Source organism: Pristis pectinata, chromosome 5 (assembly GCF_009764475.1).
Source record: "Pristis pectinata isolate sPriPec2 chromosome 5, sPriPec2.1.pri, whole genome shotgun sequence".
NCBI lineage: Eukaryota > Metazoa > Chordata > Chondrichthyes > Rhinopristiformes > Pristidae > Pristis > Pristis pectinata.
This window is the reverse complement of record NC_067409.1, coordinates 58,784,291-58,804,975: the sequence shown is the minus strand read 5'-3', so window position 1 is coordinate 58,804,975 and position 20,685 is coordinate 58,784,291. Positions and strand designations below refer to the sequence as shown.

At 39.4% G+C, this 20,685-nt stretch overlaps 1 protein-coding gene across 1 annotated transcript in view; it reads right to left on the bottom strand.

The window, feature by feature from the left end:
• glcci1a (glucocorticoid induced 1a) overlaps positions 1–20,685 on the bottom strand; it is a 195,139-nt gene that overhangs the window by 35,808 nt on the left and 138,646 nt on the right. Inside the window, exon 6 of the mRNA XM_052016912.1 lies at positions 12,170–12,322. Coding sequence (XP_051872872.1) covers positions 12,170–12,322 — 153 coding nt within the window. The remainder of the gene's footprint in view (positions 1–12,169; positions 12,323–20,685) is intronic.

The following is a 20,685-nucleotide window of genomic DNA, read 5'->3' as shown; positions in this document are numbered from 1 at the left end:
GGCTGAAGCACATAGGAAAATTTTAAAGAGTTGCTGAAATTTGGAGTGATTAACAACGTTTCTTGCCCTGTCTAATCAAACTTGCTTCTATGAAGAAATTGGAGATTTGATGAAATCCAAAGGGTAAAAAAAAATCAATACCAGTAAAACAAAACTATAGCAAAAACATTTTATACAACACAGAAATAAGAGGGTGGCTCTAACCATCTACATCAAGGAAAGTGGGGTTGTGCCAGAACCTACTCACATTAAACTATTCAGTTATACTATATGCAAATTAATGCAAATCTGAATGTGAACAGAATACAACTGCATATGAGATTACTTAATGGGTTGGAGGCATAAAAACGCAAAAAGCTTGCTTATTGGTGTAGGATAAGCACAATGGGAAAAGGCAGCTGCTCCTTTATACACTTCATTGCCAAGGATTTCCTCTTCTATTTCCATTCACACTGAAATCTTGAGAAAGAGAACGCTACAGCTTTGTGAACGAGTTGTTTGTGTTACTAATCTTGTTGGGGTTTTGCTGCCAAACCACAAATTTCACAGACCCTTGATACTTCTGTCCACTACACTTTCAAGTCTCTTAGATAATCAACCTCCATTCACTTCTCCTCCCAAGTTAAAACAAAAGTCAGCACCACATTTATGATACTTATCCAACATCAGGCATTCAATTCTACATATGGAAAAGACTTGTATTGCTTTTTATCTACCATTTCCAAATTTCAATGTCAAAATTGAAAAGAATACTCAACTGCTTATTGAAATATAGTTGTTCAAGGTGAACCAGTGACAGATGAATGTCACCTGCTTTTAAAAGAACAGGTTCCACTTAACTCTCCCTTTATATATTGGTGTATGGCTGCAAAACCTTCATCCTCCAAGACAGCAGGGCTCAACTACAACCAGAGAATATCTTTCTTGCACCACTGAACAGCTGTCATTGGTACTGGATTGACACCAACAAAAAAAAAGTGCTAACTTTGCTTGCTAATCACTTGAATTGTTGTCCTGATTCATATTTCCTTCATCTCTCAACACCGCCTTGTTCCCAGCTCTGGTTATTGGAAGGATCTAAATCACCAAGGAATAACAAGAGTCCTTACCATATAACTTCCCAGTTGATCAGTAACCCCTTTCACATCAGAACCTTGCGGAAAAAGTGAAAACAACATCATAATTACCTGATGTGTTACATCCTAAACATCTACTACCCTTAAATAGGTAAACAGTCAGGGTTAAAATAGCCCTGGAATTTTCACTTTACCTTGAGCCAAGTCATCTGTCCAAAGATTAAGAGTGACATATTACATAAAGCACAACAGCTATGCTGCTTCATCATCAACAGAAAAGACAGGGGAAGTCAAACTTCTTGTGTCATAACTACACAATACCTCCAAGGAAACAAGGGGCACCTGCAAAAATTGGGAAATATTACAACTGCATTAGATGCCCTATCTAACCTAAACAGTCTCATGACTTCTAATGGCCCTGATGGTGAGATCTTCTTCCAGCTGCTTATTTAAAAGCGTAATTTAGGCATGTTTGACTACATTTTCAATTAGGAGGCATTATCTATCCTTTCAAAAGCAGGTGACAATGATCTGCCTTAACTGTTCACCTTGAACAGCTACATTTCAACAAGCAGCCAACTCTACAACCAATGAATGTTCAGGTTGTGTCCAATACAAACATAACTAATTAAGCAACAAGTTCTTACTGATGCTACTAAAACTGGCAACTAGCCACCGTTCTAAGAACATGGAGGAGGAAAACTAAAATATAGAATAAAGCTCATGACAAACCAGACATGGCAACAGCAGGAGAATCCCTTTTGTAGGAAACAACTGACAGTTTCACCAAAATTCCATTAGAACAATTATTCTCCTATAAATCCAAGCACCCAGACTGAATGACTGTTTACATTTAAACATTCACATCGGCCCCATTTATTCCAGATACAGTCCTCGTTTAAAAACAGTTTAAGTCCTAAATCTTCACAGTTCAAATATACTGAGCACACAGTAAACACAAATCTAAAATGGATGGAGTCCTACATCTCACAGAGAATACCATACATATAGAATGAGAACTCAGAAATGACTCTAGTCAGTTTGATTATTACATCTATATTTAATAATTTGCTCCTATATGTAAAAATAGATTACTTACAATTAAATTCTGAGGTTTCTTGAGAGAACTATCAACCCCTTGGCAATCCAAAATAGCCACTTAAACATACATAAAATAGTGGGGCGGCACAGCTGTGTAGCGGTTAGTGCGACGCTATTACAGCACCAGCAATCGGGGTTCGATTCCCGTCGCTGTCTGTAAGGAGTTTGTACGTTCTCTCGTGTCTACATGGGTTTCCTCCGGGAGCTCCGGTTTCCTCCCACATTCGAGAGACGTACAGGTAGATTAATTTGGGGGTTTAAAATGGGCAGCGTAGACTCGTTGGGCCAGAAGGGCCTGTTACCACGTTGTAAAAAATAAACAAAAAATTATCCAAGGTGCTGCTTGAGTTAGAGACAGAAGAAAACCATTCAGGTATTATCACTACTGCTCCATCCCAGCAGTAGGAGTAATAACACCTGGCTTCTCTTGTTACAGGTCATCCAGCTGTCTGGAATACAGCAAATCAGAAAGGACAAAGGCAAAAAACAACCTTATATTAACAAGTACCTGCAAGTTTGATCATTGCCATGATACTTTGGCTCAGCTAGTCACAATTTGCCTATCAATTTCTTTTGAAAAATTCAGTTTAAAACTATTAATTTTTATATCCTGAAGAAGAAAAATCTTTTTTTAAATGCTGTGGGTTTTGATGAATTTTAAAGACTTCAATGAGCCTTTGATCTCCATGAGATCAACTGACTACTATACTGCTACTTCAACATTGCTCGGTAGGGATTTCAGATTTAATGAACAAGTAGTGAGGATGTTACGTGAGAATCAGACACTGGAACAAAGCAGGAAGGAAGAAAAATTTCACTCCCATGTTTTCTTGGGGATCATCTCTCATCATGCGAATTCAAGGTGGCAGCATAACTCCAGTCCCATAACAAGACATGGTTTCTTGAAAGTTAACTGTAATGAAAATGCGTCCAGGAAGCCAATGCAGAGAATTCTGCATGAGTGCAAGTGCATATGTGGATTTTTTTGTTGTATTAGGGGTTGCTATATATTGGTTGGATGCATCACCAATATTCCATCTTGTCTGCCCATCATGCAATGCACATTACAGACACTAGTCTGTGACCAAGAGCTATAGTACGACTGCTACCCATCAGGTGTGTGCTAGAAAAAAAACTATTCAGGAAGTGAAAGAAGCTGCCTGAAAGGTTTGTTAAATTAACAAACCAAATTCTTAACTCAGATTCCATATGCAGCATTGGTCAGTCTTAAAAACAAACAGCAATAAATTCTCTCTCCTTGTTCTGAAATCAATATTTATTCAAGCTTGCAGTATTTGGAAACTAGAAGCTGCAAGATCAGACAAATGAGGCAAGACCAGAGACTGTACTGTTCACAAAACATCAGCTTTGTATTCAAAGCAAACTGGAAGCCTTTCAACACAGGCATTTTTTACAATGCCATTTTGTCACCAAAATAATATATATTGACTAATCAATAAAAGAACAATCATCACATCTGTCAATGTTGTGTGAAAATAGCACATTATAAATCAATGAAAAATTGCATCGAGTCACGACTGACATTAAGGTAATTTGCTCTACAATTATTTTAATTCAAGTGAAAGATATTTCCATTTTACTTCTGTCTTTTCAACTATTATTAAAGTTCACAAGTGTTTTTCATATTTTTAGTAATCAGATTACACTATTTATTTCCTGGAAACATCAGAGCATTTATCTTACAATATAGAAAAGCAAACTGACTTCAGTCAAAACTTTAATGAAAAGCACAGAATGAAAAACCAAATTGATTTGAAAGAAATATGGCTTGCTATTTGAAAAAGTAATGATTAAAAAGACTAACATCCAGTGTCACAATTAATCATTTTTTTAAGATAATGTTTTTCTGAAGAATTAAGCTCATAAATAGCTGTGGCTTAAATAAGTGAACAAATGTCAGTGACATAGTGGTATTGTTGAAATTTCTCTGCAACACTCCCTGCAAATCCAATCTCCTTCCTCCTTGCCCCTGAAAACGCAAATGGTAAAAAAAAACTGTAGTTTGTTTACTCCTCAAAAGAAAACGGGCTGGTGATAGGGGCTTGATTTACTTGAAACAGTCTGTTCAGATAGATAAGCAAATCAAAAGCAATTAGCCAACACAAACGAGCTTTCAAAAGACCACCTACATCCCTCTGCAGAACAAGGGAAAACATCAACATGGATGGTTCAAGTCCAATCAGATGTTTTTAATATTTGATATTCTAGGGCATGTTAATATTAAGGCAGTGGGTGGTGTTGGGTCTCTTGAAGATCATTAAGGTAGATGTCCCAAGGGTCTGATGGGATATACTCCAAGTTATTGAGAAAGGCAAGAGAGGATATTGCTGGCACCTTGACAGAGATCTGTGTTTTCACTCAGGCACAGGCAACGTCCTAGAGGCCTGAAGAATAGGCTATGTTGTTCCTATGCTTAAGAAGGATAGTGGAGACAAATGAGAAAATTATAGGCCAGTGAGCCTTACATCAGTGGTAGGGAAATTATTGGAGAAGATTCTTAGGGATAGGATCTACTTACATCTGGGAAAGCATAGAGTTACTAAGGACAGTTAGCATGGTTTAGTGCAGGGGTAGTCACGTCTTATAAACTTGATTGAGTTTTTTTGAGGAGGTGACAAAGACGTTTGATGAAGATATGGCAGTAGATGTTGTATAGATGGACTTTACTGAAGTTTTTGACAAGGACCCTCATGGTAGGCTGATCCAAAACATTAAGGCATATGGGATCCATGAAGACTTGGTAGATTGGATTCAAAATTGGCTTGGCTATAGAAGATAGAGGGTAATGGTTGAGGGATGTTATTCTGACTGGAAGTCTGTGACATTGGTGTTCCACAAGTATCTGTGCTGGAACCTCTGTTGTTTGTATAAATAAATTATTTGGATGAAACTACAGGTGAGGTGGGCTGTACCCATGATGGACCTCAACTCTCTGCAGCCTCTTAAGTTTCTGTGCGTTGGAATTGCCGTACCAGGCCATGACGCAACCAGTCAGGATATTTTCAACAGTGCATCTGCAGAAGCTTGTTAGATAATTTGGGGACATGCCAAATCTTCTGAAAGTAGAGGCGCTGGCGCGCCGCCTTTGTGATTACATTTATGTGCTGGGTCCATGACATGTCACCTGAGATGTTACCACCCAGGAATTTGAAGCTGCCTACTCTCTCCACCTCTGACCCACCAATGAGAACTCGTATTGTGAGAGGGATTTATTGTAAGGTGGGGACAGTTCAAAGGAGATTTGCATGGCAAGTTTATTTTATTTTACACACAGAGAGCTATAGATGCCTGGAACGTGTTGCCTAGGGAAGTGATGGAAGCTGATACAATAGCAACGTTTAAGAGGCATTTAGACAGGCACATGAACAGGCAGGGAATGGAGGTATATAGACCACATGCAGGCAGATGTGCAGTTCAAATTGGGATCACGGTTGGCATAGACATTGTGGGCTGAAGGGTCTGTTCCTGTGCTATACTGTTCTATGTTCTGTTAGGACTACCCTAACCATCAACCGCTGCACCATCTTGCCTTACAAAAGAAAAATCCACACCATAGTAAAGGGCAGATCTTAATCAAAAGTCACAGGATGGCTTTTTAAAAAGGTACAGAAAAGTGTAGTGCAATAAGATTGTCCAATAACTTTGAAAAGAGTTCCTTTTCCTAGGATTGCCATCTGTCATATAGTGAGCACAAGGGCACCATTTTATAGGAAATCAACTGGGTTCCATCCCATAATAAAAACAAAATGTGGAAACGCTCAGTGCGTAAGGCAGCATCTGTGGAAAGAAAAAGTTAACATTTCAGGGTGAAGACCTCGTTTTTCTTTCCACAGATGCTGCCTGACCTACTGAGTATTTCCAGCATTTCCTGTTTTTATTTCAGATATCTTCTTTTTCTTTTATTTTCATGAATTCCCTACCATAATGAGAGGCATAAGGTTGCAAAGTGTCGTGTACAACTTCTGATTGCCACAAGTTTGAGCTTTTATTCATCTTCACTCAAGAATAGAAAACTCAAATGACAGATTTAATGCAACAGACACCATATGTTGTGATTCGTATAGATACAGTATTCATAGAGATAGTAAAGCATATAAACCCCATCCTTCTTAAGCATTTCTCCAACTAAACAGCATCACACACTAAGTTATTAAAAACACCAACATATTCGTGATGTTGGCACACCATAACAAGGTGAACAAATGGAAAAAATGACCGACATCAGAATTGTTTTGACAGAGTTTACTGGTACTCCTGTTTTGCTCCAAAATCATATCAACCGAAAGGTGTTATTAATCCACAACAATCACTATGTTTCCTAATGGGATTTAATATATGATCTGCCACTGGTCACCAGATTAAACTGGAGGATGTGTATGTTCATTCAGACTCCTAAGACGACAGAAGATCAGGTCTTTTGTCTAATAACCTGATGCAACAAATTGCTCACTACTATTTAATAAAACATTTGCTGGCTCGTTATAAGACATGCATATTTTAAGTATCAATGTCTTAATTTTGGTTTTATATATTTTTGATCATCGCCACATCTCTTCTACTTCCCAAACATCTCTGAAAGCAACTTGTCTCAAAAATGTCCAACTTGTGAACAATAAAAAATTATCGGCAAGGACAACTTTCATTTTGTTTTTTCAGCCTCTTCTGGCAAAATATTCAATGAGAATTATGGTTAAATGCCTTAGAAAACATTTATTTTATGATTATTTTTTCAAATAATTTTTTGCTAGTGCTTACCCTTCCTATTCTTTTGGCCTTCACATAGCCTATGGCATCTCATTCAAGTGGGTTTTAATCATGAGCTCTGACTAACTATTTTAGCAGACACTTTGATTTCCAGGGATGTCCCAGCAAAATCTAAACCTAATCTTTCATTTTTGCACTAGTGAACTGCCCAGCAGTAGGAAGTTGGAACTCCATACAATCTTTAATCTCCCCAGTCCAAGGGCACTATGGCCTACAGCTGCACACTCAACCAACCAAAATTCACTAACACAGCGTACACCAATAACAGAGACAGCTGTTGTCTGAGCCCTGGGGCATAGCTATATCCTGTCTTTGGCAATAGGGCCAATAAAGAAACCTATGTTTTGATGTTTAAAATGGTGTGGGGGGAGAAAGGAGAAAACATTACTGCCTGATTGTAAAATTTCAACTATTCATCTTTCTCTCCCTGCACCACTGAGTTCTCTTCTTTCTCCCCTTAGGAAATAAGGAACTTATTCCAGATTAAGGTGCCTATCACAACTCTCGAAAAGATGCTCATAATAGGGAGATGAGAACCCATGATGGCACTACAGCCAATTTTAATTGTCACCCAAGGTTCAAAGAAATGCACTTTAAAATTGGGATTACTAAGGTAGAAGATACAGCCTTAGTTATTCTCTTTTTTTATTATTATGGAGATGTTGCAAGCTTGTTTGAGATGTGGTACTATCATTTCCTGCACGTAAACTATCAATAACATGACTATTTGTTATATTATGTAATACATTTATATTCTAATATTTATAATAAAGTTAATGTATTAGTTTTGAATTTTTGGTCCCAGCTCCAGGGATGCAGGTTGAATCTTGACCTTGGGTGCCGTCTGTGACCACAAGTTTCCTTCAGATGCTCTGGTTTCCAACCACATCTTTAGGTGGGCTGCTAGGTTAATTGGCTGCTGTAAATTACCCCTTCTGAATGTAGGTTAGAGGAAAAAGAATCAGAAGGGAGAGATGGGTGTGTATGAGAAAGAATATATCACAAAGGTTGGTGGGGGGGGAGGGTTTGAGACTAATGGGATTGTTTTGTTGGGAACAAATATGGAACTGATGGGCTGAATGGCTTCATTCTGTGCCATTCTAATAACAAGATCTGCATGTGTGTGCATGCTTAAGAACCAAATATTCTTTTGGTCTCATTAACTGAAAAGATTTATCACTGCAATAATGCACGTTATCAGTAATATTTGGAGCAAAATAGTTCAAGTATTTTTCACAATAAAGTAGGAAATGTCCTTTCATTGGATGCTGTTGATTGCATTGATTCTTAATAAACATTTAGGAAAACTACCATGGGAAAGTGAAGAAACAGTTCCAGTAAGAAGAATTAAGCCACTGAAATATTTTTTTGTCTGCCATGTTACTGTCAGCAGTTCAAAGATTCAAAGCACTTCAAGTTAAGTGTTTAGTACAAAATGTATTCACAAAATCTTAAATATTCTGAAAAATGAAATTGTTCACATTCTATAGGAAATTAGTTCAGTGGGTTTTGCCCATCATTTCTCAGAGGTTTTATTCCTTTCTTGCTACGTATTCATCAACAGCATTGAACCAAACCATATTTTCAGGCTGCTGATCGAAACAAAGTGCTGGTCCTGCACCAGGTCATCAAGAAAAAGTTCTGAATTACTTTGGAAGTCCGGCCTCCAGTTCTGGATCGTCTGCCTTAAATCTTCCTGTGATATTACCAGGAATAAAGGCTCTTTCGCTTGTCTAGCCTTGGTCAAGGGATACACCTACATTCTATGCTAGCACACATGCTCCCTGAAAGGCCATTTGGAGATCCCTGGTTAAACCAACTGTCCCAGAAGGATCTTGACCCAAAACATTGGCTATCCATTCCCTCCATAGATGCTGCCTGATCTGGTGAGCAACTCCAGCGCTTTGCGTGTTGTCCCTTTACTCATGCACCTATTCCACCAAGTGGTATCCATGAGCAAAGCTGACAAGAGTATCCTGCAGCTGAACATATCCTGAGCCAAATCATTTTTTTGCTGCAGCTAGACTGGTTAACAGCAAGTCAAGAGGTCACAGAAGAAGCATACAACGTACGTTGATTCCAAATCCCATCTATCTAAACGTGGTCTATGTCCCTCCATTCACTACCTGTTCATGCGCCTGCCTAAGTAGCTCTTAAACGTTGATATTGCATCCGTTTCCACCACCTCCCAGGGCTGTGCGTTCCAGGCACCTACCGCTCCCTGGGTAAAAACAAAACTTGCCTCATAGATCTCAATTAAACTTTCCCCCTCTCAGTTTAAAGCTATGCCCTTCTGGTATTTGACATTTCTACCCTGGGAAAAAGTCACTATCTACCCTCTCTATGCTTCTCATAATTCTATATACCTACATAGGTCAGTTCTCAGCATTCAATGCTCTAGAGAAAATAGTCCAAGTTTGTCCAGCCTCTCTTCACAGCTAATACTCTCTAATCCTACATCCTGGTGAACCTCTACTGCACTGTCTCCAATGCCTCCACGTTTTTCCCGTAATGTGGCAACCAGAACTGCATACAATACTCTAAATGCAGCCAAACCAGTTTTATACAGCTGCAACATGACTTCCTAACTTTTATACTCAGTACCCCAACCAATAAATGCAAGCATGCCATACGCCTTCTTTACCACCCTATCCAATTGTGTTGCCACATTCAGGGAGCTATGCACTTGCACCCCAAGATCCCTCTGTACATCAATGCTCTCAAGGTTCCTGCCATTTACTGTATACTTTCCTCACATTTGACCTCCCGAAGCACATTACCTCCGACTTGTTTGGATTAAATTCCACCTGCCATTTCTCCACCCATATTTCCAACTGATCTATATCCTGCTGTATCCTTTGACAACCTTCCCTACTATCCACAACTCTGCCACTTCTGTGTTGTCTGCAAACTTATGAATTAGCCCACCTATATTTTAGTCCAAATCATTTATGTATAATCACAAACAATGACAGAGGTTCCAGCACTGATCCCTGTGGAACAAAACTGGTCGCAGACCTCCAGTCAGAATAACAGCCCTCCACCATTACCCTTTATGTTCCATGGCCATGTCAATTTTAAATCCAATCTACCAAGTCTTCAGTCTTCATAGATCGCATATGCCATAATCTTCTGGATCAGCCTACCATGGAGGGACCTTATCAAAAGCTTTACTAATGTCCACGAACATAGCATTCACGGCCCAACATCTTTGACACCTCCTCAGAAAACTCAATCAGGTTTGCAAAACATGACCACCTCTGGACAAAGTCATGCTGACTATCTCAAATGTGAGTAAATCCTATCTCCAAGGATCTTCTCCAATAATTTCTCTACCACTGATGCAAGGGTCACCGACCTATCATTTGCTGGTTTGTCCCTATTGCCCTTCTTAATCAAAGGAACAATATTGGCTCTTCTCCAGTTCTCTGGGACCTCACCTATGGTTAAAGAGGATACAAAGATATGTGTCAAGGCTCCAGTAATCTCCTCTACCTCCCTCAATAACCTGGGATAGATCCCATCGGGCCCTGGGGACCTTTTCACCTTAATACTCTTCAAGACACCCAATACCTCCTCATTCTTGATATCGACATGCCCTAGAATATCAGCAATATCCCTCCCTGATCTCACTACACTCCATACTCTTCTTTTGGTGAAATATTCATTTAGTACCTTGCCCACTTCCTCTGACTCCAGGCATAATTTTTGTTCTTTGTCTTTGAGTGGTCTTTCCCTTTCCCTCAATACCCTCTTGTTTTTAATATATGTATGAAATGCCTTGGGATTTTCCTTAATTCTGCTGGCCTCGGACATTTCATAGCCCTTTTTAGCCCTCCAGATTTCTTGTTTAAGTTCCTTCCTGATTTATTTACATTTCTCAAAGGCCTTGTCTGATATCAGCTTCATAAGCCTTACATATGTCTCCTTTTTCTTTTTGACTAAATTTACAATGTCTCTCATCATCCAGGGGAAGCACTATCATTTTGCAGAACTTGAGTTCAACTATTAACATCCATATGCAAGTGACATAGTGCTGCTATTTAATGAATTAGATAGTCTACGTTGTGCATTTAAAAAATTAGTCATCGTGGGACTGAAGTAAGAAAAAAAACTGAAATGAGGACTGAATGACAATTTTGAATTTTTACATAAAATGAACATATTTTTAAATGAAAAAATATAAAATGCAAAAGCCAAAACTGAAGAAGATTAAATTGATCTTATCACACTATCTTTCCCTTTGGAAAAATCTTCTATTTTCAGTTTTCATTAAAATCTTATTACCCAAGGTGAAATTTCAGGACCTTTCTAACTTCTCGATCCATGTCTTCTCTGGCTAACTATTTAACAGACAATCTTAAGTTTGTGTGGAGAAGTCCACCAACTATGGTGCCAAAGTTATGTGCAAAGAGAAACTTCCAATATAATCAGTAAATCATTTATTAACTTGGTTACCCAGAAGTCTTTTGAAGAACATGTCACGTTAACCCAAGCTGATTAAATAAATGGGTAGTCACGACATCAGGACAATAACAAACACCTCAAAAACATTCACACTAATTTAAAAAAAACAGAAGATGAACAATGTAATTAAATGAATGATGTCACCACTGGGATTTAACACCCTTAAAGGTTCTAATAGAGTTTGGCTACTTGCAGAAAAACAGAGTCCCAGCAGTGACTGAATCTGTGCAAAAGACCAGTATGAATCTCTGGCTGCTGCACAACTAATTACACAGGTACTTAATCTTATGGTATAGCATATTATTTCAACTCACTCAGTCAGCAATACCACATCACCTAACTTCGCAATGAACTGTGGACAATACCAAACTAATATATACCTACAGGCAAAAACGGTCCAAAGTGAATCATTATCCAATTGGTCCCATTGAGATAATTCAAATGGAGGAAAGACAATCTTCTGAATCTTTATTAAAAACAGAAGCGTGCAGGTGTCTTGCAACCAATTAAAGCACAAGGTGGGACTCATACAGTGCCACAGAAGGATTCCCTTTGAAGCATTACTAAATCTTTCCTCCTGCCAATGCTCATAACTTTGTGCTTTTCTAATATTTTGTTGCATTCCCAGTATTTACACTTTTTCTTTTTCCCTTTATAATCACTAATCTGATTTATTCTTACCTGCAGTTATATGTTCTATGCAAAAGTACTTCCAGTAAAAAGGCTGAATTTGCACTTACCCGGGATAGTTCCTCCTTTTCTCCATTGTCTTTAATAAACATTCTTTCTATCTCTTGATTGATGCCTTCAACACTGTTCTGGACCCGTGAAATTGCAGATTTTGAAACTGTTATGTTTGATGCTGGACCTGTGATGAATCGTACTGCAGAAGCCTAGGAAGAAAAAAAAATTCAGAAAAATTAAGAGCATTACTGTTGGCGTTCAAACACTGAAGTGGTGAATTTCTCCAAAATATAACTCTTGTGTCGTGCAAACCATAAACAATACTTTAATGAGGCATTTCAAGGTAGTATATTTCTTCAGCGGTATAAGTAGTGGACAATTACAAATAAAAGCTCTTATGCATAAAGGTATGGCACCCAAACTTTCACCTGTACCAGAGTTTAACAGATTGGAGTCTTTTCCTCAAAGTTGCATGATGGGAGTTTCAAGGAAGCAAAGTTGCTTCTCATCTGTGCCAACTCAGGAACACTGCAAATGTATCCAAAATCAAATGCTTAAAAGCAAGGAGAAAGCAGGAGAAAAATAACTAATAGGAAACAAAGCAAACAACTGAAAGTCTTGACCACTTCCCAGAATAATGATTGCACTGTACAATAAAATGTAATATTTTGAATTTACAATGTCATATGAACATAATCATCAAGTATGACTTTACACTGTACTGGATTATTCTCTTTAGTGCAATAATATCATCTAACAAGGATACCAGCAACTATCAATGATCAAATATACAAGATTATAACTGATGTAGGTTATCTACTTAAAATCTGTTCTTAGCAATAAACTATAAATTTGCCGCAGATCAAAGAATCTGTAACATCACCAATACTGACTTCAGGCATTTTCACCAACTGCTCTGAGCATTTAATTAGGTCCCCAGAGTTACTCCTCAACAGTAAATGTCAAATTACATTGTCATCTCTGTGCTAAAAGTACAAATCACACCGAGAATAAAAACAACATTCAGCTTTTACACTTCTTCAGAGCAAAGACTGAGGCAGATTTAAATGATTTATAACAAAATATTCAACTACTAAATATAGATAATAAAATGGATTAAAAATGAGTAGAAGAGAAAATAAATGTCATTCTGATAATAGGTCACATTCAAAATGAAGTCCTAAATTTCAGATAATCCTGGGGCTAATTGCTTGTGAATACAGAATAATGTGCGATACATCTTCCAGTCTTTTTTTTTAAATGTTTATATTATAGAAGTTAAAGGAGCATATTGTATATTGGAGTAAACGTTAAAACAATTTTATCAGAATGCTTAATGCTGATGATAGAATGCGACTGAAGTTTGCAAAGCAGCTGATGCTTTCATAAATAATGCTGACCAAAGCCAATGTTTGTATGTTGCTGGGGACCTCTGAGAACTCGAAACAAAGCACAACAGAATGCAGTAATGGAACATCCACTACAAATAAGATGTTGAAGAAACAGATGGAAAATGTGATCTGAAAGAGCATTTTTCCATCATGTACAAACAACAATCACACTCCTTATAACCTTTAAATGCATGTTAAACTAATATGATTGATACAATGTATTTTCCTACTTCAAAATTGAAATGGTTGTTTGAAGGAAATGAACTCATTCTACTAAACTACTAAGCCAACTTTTATTCACCACTTGTGAAAAATGCTCCTTGTTGTGTTTAGCACATAGTTCTCCAATCTGTCTTGTATTTAAACACTGTTTTATGCAGAGCGTTAATTATAGTCATAGAGTAATACAGCACAGATACAGTCCCCTCAGCCCAACGAGTCCATGCTGACCATGGTGCCCACCCATCTAGTCCCAATTTCCTGCATTCGGCCCATATCGCTCTGAGCCCTATCCAAGTGCTTCTTAAATGATACTATTGTACCTGCCTCAACCACTTCCTCTGGCAGCTCGTTCCATTTACTCACCACCCTCTGGGTGAAAAAATTGCCCCTCAGGTCCCTTTTAAATCTTTCCCTCTCACCCTAAACCTATGTCCCCTACCCTGGGGAAAGACTGCTACCATCCACCTTATTTATGCCCCTCATGATTTTATAAACCTCTACAAGGTCACCCCTCATTCTCCAACATTCCAAGGAATAAAGATCTCGCCTGGCCAACTTCTCCCTGAAACTCAGGCCCTCTAGTCCTGGTAACAGCTCATAAATCTTTTCTAAATTCTTTCCAGTTTAACCATGTCTTTCCTATAGCAGGGTGACCAAAACTGTACACAGTACTCCCAAGTGCTGCCTCACCAATGACTTAAACAACAGCAACATAATGTCCCAACTTCAATACTCAGTGCCCTGACTGAAGGCCAGTGTGCTAAATGCCTTTTTCACCACCCTGTCTACCAGCGACGCTGCTTTCAACCATCTATGCACTTGTACTCCTAGGTCCCTCTGTTCGATTACATTCCCTAGTGCCCTACCATTCATAGTACAAGTCCTACGGTGGTTTGACTTTCCAAAATGCATCACCACACACTGTATTGAAATCCATTTGCCACTCCTTGGCCCACTTCCCTAACTGATCAAGATCCCCCTATAATCTACGATAACCTTCTTCACTATCAACACCCCCTCCTAATTTTATGCCATTTGCAAACTTACTGACCGAGTCTTGTGCATTCGCATCCAAATCATTTATATAAATAACGAATAACAAGGGTCCCAACGTCGACCCCTGCGGCACACCACTAGTCACCGACCTCCATTCTGAGAAACAACCTTCAACCACCACCCTCTGCTTCCTACCTCTGAGCCAATTTTGAATCCACCTAACTAGCTCTCCCTGGATTTCATGGGATCTAATCTTCTAGACCAGCCTACCATGCAGGACAAAGGCCTTGCTGAAGTCCAGATAGACAACATCCACTGCCCTGCCCTCTTCAAAGAACCTTTTAGTTTGTCAAGCATGACTTTCCATGCACAAAGCCATGCTGACTCCTCATCAGACTTTATCTATCCAAATGCTGGTAGATCCTGTCCCTCAGAACTCCCTCCAGTAACTTCCCCACTACTGATGTCAGGGTGACCGGCCTGTAATTCCCTGGCTTGTCCTTGCTACCTTTCCTAAACAACAAAAGGACATGAGCCACCTTCCAGTCTTCAGGAACTTCACCAATGGCTAACGATGAAGCAAATATCTCTGCAAGGACCTCCATAATTTCTCCTCTAGCCTCCCACAAAATCCAAGGATGCACTCAGTCAGGCCCTGGGGATTTATCCATCTTAATGTACTGTAAGCCTGCAAATACTTCCTCCTTGATAATATGAATGTCCTCCAAAACATCTCCACTTGTTTCCCTTATCTCTTGAGCAACCATGATTTTCTCATCAGTAAACACAGAGGAGCAATATTCATTAAAAATCCCACCCATCTCCTGCAATTCAAGACATAGATGACCCTGCTGGTCTCTAAGTGGACTTACTCTCTCACTAGCCACCCTTTTACTCTTAATATAGCTGTAGAACCTCTTGGGATTTTCCTTAACCTTACCTGCCAGATCCATCTCATACCCTCTCTTTGCCCTCCCGATTTCTCTCTTAACTATATTCTTAATTTTTTTATATAGTCATCAAGGGATTCACTCGTCCCCGACCTCCTAAACCCAATGTATGCTTCCTTCTTTTTTTCTTGACCAGAGCCTCAATATCTCTCATCAGCCAAGGTTCCCTAAACTTTCCAGGCCTACCCTTCACCCTAATAGGAACATGCTGCTCCTGGAGTCCTGATAGCTCACTCTCAAAAGCCTCCCACTTACTATTCATTCTTTTCCCTTCAAACAGGCTCACCCAATCGACCTCTGCTAGATCCTGCCTAATTCCCCCAAAATTAGCCCTGCTCCAGTTTAGGACCGTTAGCTGTGGACCTGTCCTGTCCTTTTCCATCACTGTCTTAAAACTAATAGAATTATGGTCACTAGAGGCAAAGTGCTCCCTGACTGCCACTTCAGTTACCTGCCCTGCCTCATTCCTCAAGAGAAGGTCCAATATTGTACCCTCCGAAGTAGGGCCACCAATATATTGAGTCAGGAAACTTTCCTGGACATATTTCACAAAATCCACCCCATCCAGGCCCTTAACACTCTGGGTGGTCCAGTCAACACCGGGGAAATTAAAATCTCCCACTAATACAACCCTACAATTCTTGCAACTATGCGCAATTTCTCTACACACGTGCTCCTCAAGCTCCCGCTGACTATTGGGGGGGGGGGGGGGGGGGTGTTTATAATACAGCCCCACTAGGTGACCCTCCCCTTCTTGTTTCTAAGTTCTACCCATATGGCCTCACTAGACGATCCCCCAAGAATGTCACCTCTAGGTACTGCTGTTATGTCCTCCCTTATTAAAAAGCAACACCCCCTTCCCACTTACCTGTATCTCTGTCACGCCTGTAGCATCTGTATCCTGGAATATTGAGCTGCCAGTCCTGCCCTTCTCTCAGCCATGTTTCTGTTATGGCTATAACATCCCAGTCCTCAGAGCCAATTCAAACTCTGAGTTCGTCCGCCTTACCTGTTAAACCTAGTGCATTGAAATAAATGCAGTTTAACTGGGTATCCCTTGCCCTTTCTATACTGTATTCCTGGCTATCCTGATTACTAAACTTGCTCTCGCTGGCTACTGCTTTATCCCATGATTTGCCCCTGCTCAGAGTCCCACCCCCTGCCAATCTAGTTTAAACCCTCCCAGGTAGCACTAGCAAATTTCCCTGCAAGGATATTGGTCCCTCTGTGGTTCAAGTGTAACCCAAATGCAAGAAATGTGTGATAGAAAATATATCCAAATAATATCTCCCCCTTTCCTTTTTTCCCCAATAAATGAATGTTCTTCAAACCAGGGACCTTATAAAGAAGAAATTTACATGGTCATCAAGTTTCTGAATTAATTGCATTATTAACACAAGAGTTATTTTGCTTTAGGTAAATTTAAAAGCAATATTTTCTGAAAGGACTGATACTATTTTCTTTTGGGTTGTCATTAGTCCCTGATAAGTTCAGACAAGGGACAATCTGGGGGTGAGTCAATATTAGAAAGTCAACCACATCAAAAGTTTGAAATCCTGTGCTTTTGTCACCATTTACCAATTGCCACACATTATAGGCCTATTGAAAATGTTGTGGGAATTTAAATCTAATGAACCCCTCATCAATGTACAGAACAAACCAGTATTAACAGAAATTCCATTCAAATTAGCTTTCACAATATTAATATAATGCTATAATTTTTATTCAGTGCTGTGAACACCAAGATTATGTCACTGTGTGGTTTGCATTTGACCATGTAAGCAGCGGTTGGAAAGAAACAAGAGAGCTGCTCTTCAAGACCCTGTAACCAAACCCACACCAGCAAATCTTTGATGGATAATCACTAGTCAAACTGGCACGCCACATTTCTGCAGGGAAAACTCCATGGGTTTAATACCTTCAGCTTCCAGGCTTATGAAGAAATTCTGGTCAGTTGTAAAATTCCACAAGATTTTTTAATTGGCATGCTTAACCAAAATTAAAGTTGCAGTATGATGATGGGTTGAATTTATCAATTCAGCTTTAGTAGAAATCAATACCTAGCCAAGGTGAGATCAAGAGGGGAGACACAAGTGACAGCAGATGCTGGAATCTAGAGCAAAAAATAAACTGCAGGAAGAACTCAGCAGGTCGAGTAGCATCTGTGGAGGCAAAGGGATGGTTGATGTCTCAGGTCAAGGCCCCCTGTCAGAACTGAGAGTGTAGAGAGAAAATAGCCAGTACATACTGTAGAAGTGAGAGAGACAGAGGCTGATAGGTGGAGCCAGATAAGAGAGACGATGGGCAGATGATACCAGATGGGGGAGGGTGATGAGTCCAGATGGGGGAGGAATGGAGTCATTTAGCGCATCAAGCCTATGTTGGCTCTCAGCATTCCCATCAATCCCATTCTCACACTTATTTCCCTGAAATCTATTTTTCTCTCACATAACGATCAACTCCATCCCAATTCTCCTGCCATCCACCTACACTGAGAGTAATTTACAGTTGCCAATTAACCTACTGACCAGTATGTTTTTAATACATAGGAAGAAAACGCAGCACCTGGGGAAAACACACACAGTCACAGGAAGAACTCCACATAGGTAACAACTTAGGTCAGGATGGAACCCAGGTCACTGGAGCTGTGCAAGTGCAGCACAAACTGCTCTGCTAATCTGCTGCCTTACAAAAGATAAGGTATCAATTCAGTATGATAGATTGGGAAACTACAATCAGTAAATGAACAATGGCTAACATTCAAATAATTAATACATGGTTTACAAGCAATGTACCTTTATAGCATTAAAAAAAAGGGAAATGGTCCAGCCATGGCTATCAAGAGAAATTCAGGACAGTATCTGATCTGTGGAGATTTATAATGTTGCCAAAAACACAACTAAACCTTAGGATTGGGAAAATTTCAGAATTCTGCAAAAGGAAACAAAGACATTACAAAGGAAAGGGAAAGAAGATGAGAGTGGGCAAGTAAGAAAAACAAAAACAGACTACAAGAGCTTTTCACATTAAGATAAAAGATAACTAAAATTAATGTGGCTCCCTTACAGAGAGAGGCAGGAGAAATTATACTGAATAATCAAAAAAAAGACCAAGTAATTAAAAAATATATACTGTGTCTGTTTTCATGGAAGGTACAGAAGACCTGCCAGAAACAGCGGAGAACACGCCCAGAGTGAATAAAGAGCTCAAAGAAAATCAGCATTAGTGAAAAATTAGTACTGAAGAAATTAATGGAACCGAAAGGAAATAGGTCATCAGAATCTGTTTTGAAGGTGGAGGCTTTGGAGATAGTGGATACAACAGCTGTCATCTCCCAAAACTCCAGATTCTAGAATGGTTCCCACAGATTAACAAATGTAATCCCATTATTGAAGAGAGGAAGTGACAAAATGTAGAACCACAGATCAATTTGTCCAACATCAGAAAGGAAGGAATATACAGTAATCTATAATTAAGATAGTGGTAACAGAGCACTGAGAAAATATTAAAAGGATTGGGCAGAGTCAGTATGGATCTTTGAAGGGATATCGTGCTCAATAAACCTTTTCAGTGTGCTTCCGAAGTTTTAACCGGCAGAATAGAGAAGAGTGAACCAATTGATGCTGTGTATTTAGTTCTTCAGGAAGCACTTATTGAGGTGCCACCAAGAAATTCTTAAACAAAATTAGGATACAGGGTATTAGGGGGCAAAGTAAGGATTGGTTAACAGACAGAAAGCAGAGTAGGAATCAATGGATCATGTTCAGGCTGGGGGACTATGATCAATGGCGTGCTGCAAGGATCAGTGCTGCGGCCTCGCCTGTTCTATCATCGATTTGAATGAAGGGTCCCAAATGTAAAACTCCAATAATCTGGCACACTCAGGATTTTAGTGGCACTGCACTCGCAGATGTTCTGGACAAGTGGATGTTACTTCTATTAAAACACAAATATTTCACTTTTATTTTATGTTACACAGCAGCACTATAATTTTTTCAATAAACCCAAACTGAAGCAGACAAGTGCTCCAGCCGCAAACCTATCCATGTTCCAGCGCTCTCAATCCCAACCAAGCCACACTCCAAACCTCCTGGCTCAGTCTCTGGACTAATCAGTGAGCCACATGCTGAAATTTCAGGATCTCTGAACAATCAGATACAGTAAAAATCCGATAATCCGGTATATCACAGCGTGCTGATCATACAAAGCTAGATGTGGGCATTGAGGAGGATGCTGAGAGGCTTCACGGAGATACAAACAGGCAAAATGAATAGGGTGAGGGTATGGCAGATGGAATATAATGTGGAGGAATGAGAGGTCATTCACTTTGATAAAGAAAATAAAGATGGAGTACTTTTAAAAATAAACCATGAGATTGAAAAGTATTCAAAGAGATCTGGTTTTGTACACACACCATTGAAAACTAACATGCAGATTCAACAAGCATTCAGGAGGGGAAACAGCATCTTAGCCTTTATTGCAAGAAGATTTGGGTACAAGAATAGAGACATCATTCTCAATTGTATAAGCTCTAGTGAAACTGCACCTAGATCATTGTGTGTCGATCTGGTCTCCTGATCCAAGGAGGGATACTTGCAGCAGAGGGAGTACAATGAAGATTCACCAGATTGATTCCTATAATGGCAGGTTTGTTCACGAGGAGAAATTAAACAAATTGGGTTTATATTCTCTCAAGTTCAGAAGGAGGAGAGGTGATTTCATTGAAACGTAGAAAATTCTTATGGGATCTGACAGGGTAGATGTGGATCTGATGATTCCCTGGGGTGTCTAGAACCAGGTGTCTCTGTCTCAGAATATGATGTCGGCTTCTCAGGACACAGGTGGGAAGTATTTCATTACCCAGGTGGTAGTGAATCTTTGGAATTCTCTAACCAGAAGGGCTACGGAGGCTGAGTAACAGGGTATATTCAAGACAAGGAATCGAGGGATATGTCACTAGTGCAGGAAAGTAGTGCAGAGGTAAAAGGTCACCCATGATCCTACCAAATGTTG